General features: G+C 36.2%; 2 protein-coding genes across 2 annotated transcripts; both read left to right on the forward strand.

The window, feature by feature from the left end:
• Window positions 1-311: 311 nt before the first annotated feature.
• LOC134232061 (bromodomain-containing protein DDB_G0280777-like) lies at window positions 312-9,618 on the forward strand. Its single transcript, XM_062714034.1, has 8 exons — window positions 312-378; window positions 758-808; window positions 1,352-1,476; window positions 7,150-7,312; window positions 7,746-7,847; window positions 8,054-8,107; window positions 8,318-8,688; window positions 8,848-9,618. Exons 1-8 carry the CDS (start codon window positions 312-314, stop codon window positions 9,616-9,618), a joined length of 1,704 nt encoding a protein of 567 aa, XP_062570018.1.
• Window positions 9,619-10,079: 461 nt separating this feature from the next.
• Window positions 10,080-11,690, forward strand: LOC134232072 (putative mediator of RNA polymerase II transcription subunit 26). Its single transcript, XM_062714044.1, has 3 exons — window positions 10,080-10,551; window positions 10,770-11,044; window positions 11,130-11,690. The coding sequence occupies exons 1-3, from the start codon at window positions 10,080-10,082 to the stop codon at window positions 11,688-11,690; spliced, it is 1,308 nt and encodes a 435-aa protein (XP_062570028.1).
• The last annotated feature ends 9 nt before the right edge of the window (window positions 11,691-11,699 follow it).

Genomic DNA, 11,699 nt, shown 5'->3' on the forward strand with positions numbered 1-11,699 from the left:
GTCAAAGTTTTCGCCAAAGTTTTTCAAAGTGTCAAAGTTTTTGCCAAAGTTTTTCAAAGTGTCAAAGTTTTTGTCAAAGTTTTTCAAAGTGTCAAAGTTTTCGTCAAAGTTTTTCAAAGTGTCAAAGTTTTCGTCAAAGTTTTTCAAAGTGTCAAAGTTATCACTATAGTTAATCAAAGTTTTTCAAAGTGTCAAAGTTATCACTATAGTAAATCAAAGTTTTCAAAGTGTCAAAGTTATCACTATAGTTAACTATAGTATTTTTGTTAGGGTAGTGTGTCTAATTTGCAGGTTTTTCAAACAATTCTATAATGTCCTTTTCGCTTGGTATTTTGCTCTCAGTTTTTTGGCTCTCAGTTGTTCGGTCTGACGACAGAGGTAAGTTTTATAAAACAAGTTTATTTAAAAAATATTACACTGGATGTTTGAATTACCGTAAATTACGGTCAAAAATATGATGATTTAGCATATGGTCATCCTTTTCAAACTGAATATGCAACGTAAATTCATGTATAAGTAAAAATGATTATGTAGAAGTCTAGTGACACTAAACGAATAAAAAGAACTTAAAATCTGCTAATGTCTTTCTTTGAAAATATTTCGGATTGAAATTTTCTCGAATTAAAAGGATATTCGAGATTTTCGAAAAGAATTGTGATGACATGACTTTTATAAAATGTTTATTGGTTACATGATTTTTTATAAGACGTTTATTGGTTACATTGTATTAGGTGTCTACCTTGTTACATTTTATTAGGTGTCTACTATGACGTAACAAACAGGAACTGGGAGGAGTCTTCTCTAAACTGTCAGTGACTAGGAGTCTGAGAGAGAAGAATTGTCAGCACAAAAGGATTCAGGGTCCCTGCCCGGCCCTCTGGTTTCCGTCAGGATCAGTTTTTCTGGATAGGAGCAACAGTTTTTCAATCGCCATGGTTTAAACTATTAGGTAGTAGTTTGTATCAAATTAAGTAAAAATTAAGACACCTGTTAGAAGTGTTTTACCTTCCTTAATGGTATTGGCTGCTCCTCCTTTAAAAAAATCTTAACTTAAAAAAATCTGCTTAAAACATATATTTCTATTAAAATGATCTTCAAAACTTACACAAATGTCTGAAAAAAATTAAATGAAAGTAAAAACAATTTTGCTGATTAAACTTGTGATACTGTATTATTTTTTTTTAGTAAAAACGTCTCAATGCATGTTAATATTAGCAAAAGATTAAATCTATATTTAGAATCCGTTTTGCTCCTCTGTATAGCATTTACCTTACAATTCAATTAAAAATATGCTTTTACATATAAAACTCAAAAAGGTCTCATAGAGTGTTTATGAATGTTTTTATTGAAGGCTGCTTTGAGACCTATGATGCAACCGAAAATATTGATTTTGATGTTTATCACATTCCAAAAAGCACATCTAGCTGCACTATTTACTGCGGTGAATTTTATGGATTTGAGGCAATGGGCATATCGGTAATTATTTTACATTTTCGGCTGATTCATTAACTGCTTCTTTCTTTATCTCTCTAAATCTTTATAAAAACCACAAAAAAAATTAATACTGATTGTATATTGTTTAATGTGTTCTAACTTGTTCTGTTTAATCTTTCACTCATATGAAGACGTCACCGTATCTCCAGATTCGGCTTCAAATTGTAGCCTTTACTCGGCACTCAGGGCCATTGAGCGGTGAGAGATCTTTATCGGGGCCGCGGTTTTTAAGGTCTCATCTGAAGGAGCCTCCACAAAAAGAAGAAGACCAAAAAATGCAATACTTTCACATTTTAATTTAACAAGAAATGATTTTACAATAACCAGAAGTGATCTTTTTATCCTAAAAAAATGATTTTTCAATTAGAAAATACAACTTGCTTTTTATGCCCTTGTAAACGAAGTTTACGGGGTATATAGTTTTTGTGCGTGTCCGTCTGTCTCTCTGTATGTCTGTTTGTTGTTTGCACCTTGCTCAGAACTTTTGATTTATGGAGCTATAACTTTCATGCTTCACATATGTTATTCCTTGATACAAGACCTTGATCTGGGTTCCACCAAATTTGACCTTTTGAGCTTGAACAACTTTTACAAAATTTTATACTTTTCTTTGGCCATATCTTAAAAAGGTATATACAGGGACATGGACACTTCACATAGTTATTTTTGGGGAAAGAGACCTTTCATTGGATACCAAAAACCTTACCTTTTACCTTGGAGATTTCTGTAATTACCGTGGTATAAAGACTTGGCCATAATTTTTAAAGTTAAGGGATAGGGCTTTCATATTTCACATATGTTATGTTTGTGAGACAACCCTTCACTGGATATTAAGAACTTTTGACCCTTTCATCTTGATGTTACAGTTTAACCTATTTTTGAAAAACAAACCATAATTATTTAAAGGGTTATGGCTAGTGCTTTCATACTTTATATATTTAATCCTTTTGATCAAAACTTTCATTTGTAAGCAAGATCTTTGACACTTTTTGACATTGACCTATAGCTACTTTTTTAACTTGGATATAAATTTTAAGAGTTAGAACTACATTTCCATAATTAACATAAGTATTTTTGTGGCAAGACCTCTAATTGGATACCTTAAAATATGACCTTTTGACCTTGAATTTTTGTTCTTATGAAAAAACGTAAACCTTGTCCAAAATTTATGAATGCTAAGGGCTAATAATCTCACACTTCACAAATCTTATGTATTTGTGAAAAGGCTTTGATTTGATATCAAGAACTTTAACCCGTTGACCTTTGAAATTGACCTATTATGAAAAAGGAAACCTTAACCAGAACTTGAAAAGGGTTAGGGCTAGTGTTTTCATACTTTACATATCTAATCCTTGTGACAAGACCTCTCATTTGATAGCAAGACTTTGACCCTTTGATATTGTCCTTGGATTTTGACCTACTTTTTAAAATTGTTAATCTTGGTCATAACTAACTTTTGGAGGGTTGAGCTGGGGCATCCATTATTGACATTTGTATTCTTCATACAATGCCTTTAATTGGATTACAAATTGTATTAAATATAACTTGAAGACTTGAACTTGGAAAACTTAAGAACCTTGCAATAACTTTTGATAGGTAAAAGCTAATGTCCTCATTCTCAGCATATGTTATCCTTGTGAAAAGGCTTTTCAATGACTATCAAGAACTTTGACCCTTTGACCATGGAGCATTTGACCATGACCTTTGATCTCTTAAAAAGCAAACCTTTTACCATGACATTTAAAGTGTTAAGGCTAGTGCTTTCATACTTTATATATTTTAATCCTTGTGACAAGATTTGATAGAAGGACTTTGACTTTGGAGTTTGACCTTCTTTTTGAAATATAAAATTCGCCTTAACTTCTAAAGGGTTAGAGCCAGGTATTCCATACTTCACATATATTTTTTTTGTGGCAAGACCTTTTATTGGATACAAAGTAATGTTGGTTTTATTTACCTTGACCTTGGAGATTTTAGCACACTTATAAAAAGCTTTACTTTGGTACCTGTCATATACATGTATCAGAATTGTATTTCCAGTGAGTTTGCATTTGCAGAAACTTAATCTTTGCTATGTTCCCATACGGGGGCATCAGCGTTTCACAAAAATACCTTGTTTGTTTGTTTGTTAATGTCCTTTCGAGGAACGTTCACGCCTGATTCGTCACCACTTGCCAATCTTTAATGCCTTTGATTAGCTGGATTTTGGAATATTTTTATATTTGAGATTTGTACTTCCAGTGAGTTTTCATTTAAGAGAAGTTTGTCTTCGCCATGGTGCCATACGGGGGCATGAGTGTTTCACAAAAGCATCTTGTTTGTTTGTTTCGGTTAATGTCCTTTTGAGAAATTTTTACACCTCATTCGTCACCACTTGCCAATGTTTCCAACCTGTACTCCTCACTTAATGCCAATGTTTAGACCTGTACTCCTAACTAATGCAATTTAACCTGTTACTCCTCACTTAATGCCAATGTTTAGACCTGTACTCCTCACTTAATGCCAATGTTTAACCTGTACTCCTCACTTAATGCCTTTGATTAGCTGGATCGCAATCTAAGGACCAGTCTACACGTCCCATAGTATGATTCAAACCCAAGAGAGTGAGGATTAACTTCTTGCTCCGTAACTCATAAGCAAACGCTCTAAGCTTTGAAAAGAGATCTCGTCATTACGAAAAAATTATCGTTTAAATGACACAGCGTCTGATAAACACAAGATTAGCTCTTTATTATAAAAAAAAGTTCATAATCTTTAAGCGAAAAATATCTCCATTCTTACGAAAGAAAATTCAGTTATAACAAAACATTCCTCTACAAATAAGGAAACTTTTTCTTAGCTTCAAGATTTATTTTTGCCCTAACCCTACCGAGAGAATTCTTACGACTTCACGAGACCGTTCATAGTAGCTACGTGATCCGAAGGTCGTGAGATCGAAACTCAGCCGCGACTTTGACCTTCGTCGATGACAAATTGGGTAGCATCAGTTTCTTCACAATGTGCTCAACACTTTGAAGTGAAAGTTGCAGGTCTTCAGGGGATTGAAACCTTATAAACCGAGGACCCTTGTCATGGTAGGCTGTGGTATGATAAAGGTCCCTCTACACTATAAAATGGCCCTGAGTGTCGAGTGAAGATCAGAATTTCAAACCCTCGACATGAATACAAACGTATGTCTCTATCTAAGTGAAATATTCTCGAATAGGACGTGAAACAACATACAATCAATCAGTCTCACCAACAAGTTATCTTCTCATTATTTTCTTGATGACTACACTTGTAGATCTATTTATGACATCATTTAATTATGATTCTGCTATACTCCTAGCTATATGCTGATATTTCTTTTTCTAATCTTGGTGCAGATAAATGTATCAAAAGCCTAGGTCACAGTGTCACGGTATAATAGACATGGGTTGCAACGGTTCACCAGGATTTTATAAATCGTATGAAATCGTAATGCTAATACGATTTTTTGTCGCGAAAAACAAACGAAACGGTTGTTTCAAGATTATAGATCGGTTCAACAAGGTTTAACAAGGTTTGGACACGGTTTCATTAAGGACCATGCATTTCACGCCACGGACACTGTTACGGACAACCATGGTATCCGTATTGATACATGTACCTCATAATGCGACGGTCTCATTAGTGATTACGGCCAATCAAGTTATTGCGTCAGCGCCCCACGGCGTACGAGAATGCCACGAATGTTGAAGATTTTTTAAGATGTCTTACGTCTAAGCATGTAAATGACATTGGGGAAAATGTTATCATAATTAAGGTTCTCTGTACATGGACATCAGCAAAACATTTTTCAAAAATACTGATATTAAGAGGAATCATTGAGAAAACAAATCTTACTTTTTCATTTCTTTTCTTAAATACAATTGGCTCGGTCGTTATTTTTTTAAATCCTTAGAAAAGTTGACTTATTTTCAGATAAATGTTATATATGAGAAATACATGCAGATGTGTTAAAAGCTATGGAAATTTATTCAATATTTCTAGATATATTCAATATTAACATTTTAGTTCATTCATTTTTACAATAAAAATAATCATTTATTTACAATGTGGTTCATTCAAAATTTCTGTAATTTATTCAGATTAAGTTAAGTTGCCAAGACACTCTTCCTGTAATCGAGTGTAGTAGCTAGGGTCCTATATACAGGTACTCGGTTTAGATTTAACTGGCTAGCGGAAGGCGGTTACCACTACGAAGTATCATTTGCCTAAACCAAAATTTGGTAATCTCTCAAGAATCTAGAAATGATGTGACGGATGAAAGATATGAAGATAATGAACAGTTTTCAATCTCAAAAGTCGATTCAAACATAAAAACCAGGAGCAGAGCAAACACGGACCTCTAAAATATTAGTGATGGGATCAGGTGCCAAGGTGGGGTGAGCAGCCCCCACCCGACTAGTTACACACTCAGTGTGCTCCTTGATTGAATCAGGAAATAGCAGAAAAAGCCGTGGACATTTGGATGTATAAATAATGGTCTTACAATTAGTATAAAATGTCAGTCAGCTTTTGTCTTAATGATAGAATATTTACATCCTCTGAATATTTTCTCCTTCATTTTTTAAGAAAACTACAGTCGGCATGTCGCCTGTGCAGATTTCTTGATCAGTGGCTTTTCAATCAATGAAACGTATGAAGACCTTCGCACCATTAATACAATCATTATTTTTTTAATCCTACTTTAAATGATTTTTTAAACAGATAAGAATATAAACAATAAAATGTCTTTCTTTGTTTGTTATTACTTGAATTAACAGTTACGCAGGTTATGTATTTTTTCTGCAACAGCTGCTTCCGTTAATTCCAGTAATAATAAACTAAGAAAGCATTTAATTATTTCATTGAATTTTTGGACAAAGTCATTGTTTTGACAACAGAACTTACAAACTGATGACTTTAAACAAGACTGTTGTGATATTCTTTTTTCATAAACTTGTTTGTAAGTAATAAGGATATGATCTTCGATATGGTTCTTCTGAATGTCTAAGCAGATACAGGCCAGTACAATAGAACCCAAACAGTGGTAGTCAATTTTCTCTTCCTCTAAAAATCTGAACCTCTGAAAATTGTTTCACGAACCAGATCTTCAAGGTAAAAGGGTCATTTGAAAGTACAAAGGGAGTCCTTTTTGTTTTCATTATCTGGGATTGAATGTTTTGCTTGGAATCCTTCCTAATAGTTTCATAGAAACTCCTTCATGTTTGTCATCAATTAAAGCGCATCGATACAATGCATATGGTTGACTGCCATCTTGACGAAGGTCCATCGGCAATAGTTTTCCATTCATTGGGGTTGATGGGTAGAAACGTACTCTTTCGGTTAATTTTTGAATGACTACATTACAAATCTAATGGGTACTTAGAGAAAGTGTCACTGAAAAACTCTAAAATTATACTTAAATGAGTTGTTATTGTCCCCTGATGCAAGGAGCAAGGTTATACCAGTTTTAACTCATTATACCCAAACTGTTTTCTTCTTTCTTTTCCTTCTTCCGTCTTCCCTTGTATAAATATGTGCCAGAACAATGTAATTCTGTGCTTTCCGTCTGTTCAACTAAAGGTGCAGATTTAGAAGCCGAATCCTGTGTGGTCCTGTGTACAGCAATGAAATTCTTCTTTATTATAGAGAAAAACATGTTACTGTTATACCGATGTAGAAAAATACCGCAAGAGAAATGAAGATTGTGTTTACGAGGCTTTACCCGAGTATCCCAATGAACTGTTTGGAGCACCCAATGACGGGAGTGTGGTGGTGTACCAATATATCATACACAGTCCTTTCACACACGGTAAAACTTAAGTTAGAAGGACATTTTCAGTTATCATCTAATGATTCATTCAATGATAGGACATAAGTCCGGAAGCAAATTGAAAGGGGGGATAAACCACCAAAGAAAGGCAAACCCCAATTTTCAATGCTTATATTAAATATATCTTTGCAAAAAAAGTGGGGGGGGGTAAGTCCCCCAACCCCAACCCCCCTCCGGTTTCGACGCCTATGATATAAGATATATTGATAGATTCCGCAAAAGATAAAAAATCTATTACGTACTAATTTTATTGACTTTTATTTGAAGTAATATTTTGCTTAATTGGTGTCATAAGAATTAATAATTGACTTGAAGATAAACTAAATAAATTGTCCATAAAGACTAGATTAAATGGTGTAAAACTAGGTTAGTAAAAGAAATTGATCAAAACATTCTTATTTCCGTTTTTCAGCCCCTGATTACGGTAATTGTGCTGCCGTGAGATATCTAGGATCACTTCCGGTACATCATCAGTTTACATCCTGTCAGAACAGAGTTGGGTATATATGTGCAGGTAGGTAAACGTAATGTCCATATATATATTATTTATTATCATATAAAATGAATGTAAATTGAAATAAGTTTTTCTTACACAATTAAAAGTATTTTCTTACTAGCTTAAACTGTAAAAACCAAAGGGCTTATCACGAACTTATCATGTAACATGGACTTTTTTGCTTTAAAATTTGAACTGAATTCTCTATCGCGATTTTATTTTAGATGGTCGAGTATCAACTGCAGAAGTGACCTGGACTGAGGCTGTCAGACAGTGTGGTACTTTGAAGACTGACAATAATGGTCATTATACAGATTTGACTGGTCGCTAAATATCGTGCATTTTGGACAGGATTTCATAGAACAAAGCAAGGAATACTGGAACCCTATTGGTAAATATGCATAAACACCAAAAAGAAAGCACTAGATTCTTCTTTGCAGCTGGATATTCGTTTGAAATAATAAAAAAAAATGTTTTCTTATGCAAAGATTATGCCCTCACAACCAGCAACAACGTATACAGCAACAACATATACAGCAACAGCCTAGGAAACAACAACGTATACAGCAACAGTTTAGGAAACAACAACGTATACAGCAACAGTCTAGGAAACAACAACGTAGACAGCAACAGTCTAGGAAACAACAACGTATACAGCAAGAACCTAGGAAACAACAACGTATACAGCAACAGTCTAGGAAACAACAACGTATACAGCAACAGTCTAGGAAACAACAACGTATACAGCAACAGCCTAGGAAACAACAACGTATACAGCAACAGTCTAGGAAACAACAACGTATACAGCAACAGACTAGGAAACAACAACGTATACAGCAACAGTCTAGGAAACAACAACGTATACAGCAACAGCCAAGGAAACAACAAGCGTATACAGCAACAGTCTTGGAAACAACAACGTATACAGCAACAGCCTAGGAAACAACAACGTATACAGCAACAGTCTAGGAAGCAACAACGTATACAGCAACAGTCTAGGAAACAATAACGTATACAGCAACAGTCTAGGAAACAACAACGTATACAGCAACAACCTAGGAAGCAACAACGTATACAGCAACAGTCTAGGAAACAACAACGTATACAGCAACAGTCTAGGAAACAACAACGTATACAGCAACAACCTAGGAAACAACAACGTATACAGCAACAGTCTAGGAAACAACAACGTATACAGCAACAGTCTAGGAAACAACATCGTATACAGCAACAGTCTAGGAAACAACAACGTATACAGCAACAGTCTAGGACACAACAACGTATACAGCAACAGCCTAGGAAGCAACAACGTATACAGCAACAGCCTAGGACACAACAACGTATACAGCAACAGTCTAGGAAACAACAACGTATACAGCAACAGTCTAGGAAACAACAACGTATACAGCAACAGTCTAGGAAACAACAACGTATACAGCAACAGCTTAGGACACAACAACGTATACAGCAACAGTCTAGGAAACAACAACGTATACAGCAACAGTCTAGGACACAACAACGTATACAGCAACAGCCTAGGAAGCAACAACGTATACAGCAACAGCCTAGGACACAACAACGTATACAGCAACAGTCTAGGAAACAACAACGTATACAGCAACAGCTTAGGACGCAACAACGTATACAGCAACAGCCTAGGACACAACAACGTATACAGCAACAGCCTAGGAAACAACAACGTATACAGCAACAGCTTAGGACGCAACAACGTATACAGCAACAGCCTAGGACACAACAACGTATACAGCAACACAGCAACAGCAACTAGGAAACAACAACGTATACAGCAACAGTAGGAAACAACAACGTATACAGCAACAGCCTAGGAAACAAAACAACAACGTATACAGCAACAGTCTAGGAAACAACAACGTATACAGCAACAGCCTAGGAAACAACAACGTATACAGCAACAGCCTAGGAAACAACAACGTATACAGCAACAGTCTAGGAAGCAACAACGTATACAGCAACAGTCTAGGAAACAACAACGTATACAGCAACAAGTTAGGAAACACAGCAACAGTCTAGGAAAAGACAGTATAAGGAAACAACAACGTATACAGCAACAGTCTGAGGAAACAACAACGTATACAGCAACAGCTAGGAAACAACAACGTATACAGCAACAGCCTAGGAAGCAACAACGTATACAGCAAACTAAGGCCTAGCAACACTAAGGCAACAACGTATACAGCAACACGTATACAGGAAACAAGGAAATAATAAATGTATACACAACAGTCTAGGAAACAACAGCGTATACAGCAACAGCCTAGGAAGCAACAACGTATACAGCAACAGCCTAGGAAGCAACAACGTATACAGCAACAGCCTAGGAAGCAACAACGTATACAGCAACAGTCTAAGGGAAAGTCAGGAAACAACAACGTATACAGCAACAGTCTACAGCAACAGAGGACACAACAACGTATACAGCAACAGTCTAGGAAACAACAAGTAACGTCGCAACAGCCTAGGAGCACGGACAAGCAAGCATTAGGCAACAGCCTTCAACAACGTATACAGCAACAGTCTAGGAAACAACAACGTATACAGCAACAGTCTAGGAAACAACAACGTATACAGCAACAGTCTAGGAAACAACAACGTATACAGCAACAGTCTAGGAAACAACAACGTATACAGCAACAGTCTAGGAAACAACAACGTATACAGCAACAGTCTAGGAAACAACAACGTATACAGCAACAGCTCTAGGACACAACAACGTATACAGCAACAGCCTAGGAAACAACAACGTATACAGCAACAGTCTAGGAAACAACAACGTATACAGCAACAGCCTAGGAAGCAACAACGTATACAGCAACAGTCTAGGAACAACAACGTATACAGCAACAGTCTAGGAAACAACAACGTATACAGCAACAGTCTAGGAAACAACAACGTATACAGCAACAGCTAGGAAACAACAACGTATACAGCAACAGTCTAGGAAACAACAACGTATACAGCAACAGTCTAGGAAACAACAACGTATACAGCAACAGTCTAGGAAACAACAACGAATACAGCAACAGACTAGGAACCAACAACGTATACAGCAACAGGCTAGGAAACAACAACGTATACAGCAACAGCCTAGGAAGCAACAACGTATACAGCAACAGCCTAGGAAACAACAACGTATACAGCAACAGTCTAGGAAAGCAACTACGTATACAGCAACAGTCTAGGAAACAACAACGTATACAGCAACAGTCTAGGAAACAACAACGTATACAGCAACAGCCTAGGAAACAACAACGTATACAGCAACAGTCTAGGAAACAACAACGTATACAGCAACAGTCTAGGAACCATCAACGTATACAGCTACAGTCTAGGAAACAACAACGTATACAGCAACAGTCTAGGAAACAACAACGTATACAGCAACAGTCTAGGAAACAACAACGTATACAGCAACAGTCTAGGAACAACAACGTATACAGCAACAGTCTAGGAAGCAACAACGTATACAGCAACAGTCTAGGAAACAACAACGTATACAGCAACAGTCTAGGAAACAACAACGTATACAGCAACAGTCTAGGAAACAACAACGTATACAGCAACAGCCTAGGAAAACAACAACGTATACAGCAACAGCCTAGGAAACAACCACGTATACAGCAACAGTCTAGGAAGCAACAACGTATACAGCAACAGTCTAGGAAACAACAACGTATACAGCAACAGCCTAGGAAACAACAACGTATACAGCAACAGCCTAGGAAGCAACAGATCATATTACTGCCAGCAGTTAAGACGGAGAGGAAACAACAAGTATACAACAACAGTCTAAGGAAACAACAACGTATACAGCAAGTCTAGGAAACAATA

The sequence above is a fragment of the Saccostrea cucullata genome, unplaced genomic scaffold, assembly GCF_032062105.1.
Source record: "Saccostrea cucullata isolate Sc308-1 unplaced genomic scaffold, CSIRO_AGI_Scuc_v1 ctg13562, whole genome shotgun sequence".
Taxonomy (NCBI): Eukaryota; Metazoa; Mollusca; class Bivalvia; order Ostreida; family Ostreidae; genus Saccostrea; species Saccostrea cuccullata.

Bases quoted from the DNA above. Each gene is read 5' to 3' on its own strand.
- LOC134232061 (XM_062714034.1), top strand. From the start codon at position 312: ATGTCCTTTTCGCTTGGTATTTTGCTCTCAGTTTTTTGGCTCTCAGTT. The intron at 7,848-8,053 runs GTAGGTAAACGT...ATTTTATTTTAG, and splicing joins AGTTGGGTATATATGTGCAG to ATGGTCGAGTATCAACTGCA. The intron at 8,689-8,847 runs GTATACAGCAAC...TAACGTATACAG, and splicing joins ACAGTCTAGGAAACAACAAC to CAACAGTCTAGGAAACAACA.
- LOC134232072 (XM_062714044.1), top strand. From the start codon at position 10,080: ATGTATACACAACAGTCTAGGAAACAACAGCGTATACAGCAACAGCCT. The intron at 10,552-10,769 runs GTATACAGCAAC...CAACGTATACAG, and splicing joins ACAGTCTAGGAAACAACAAC to CAACAGCTAGGAAACAACAA. The intron at 11,045-11,129 runs GTCTAGGAAACA...CAACGTATACAG, and splicing joins CAACTACGTATACAGCAACA to CAACAGTCTAGGAAACAACA.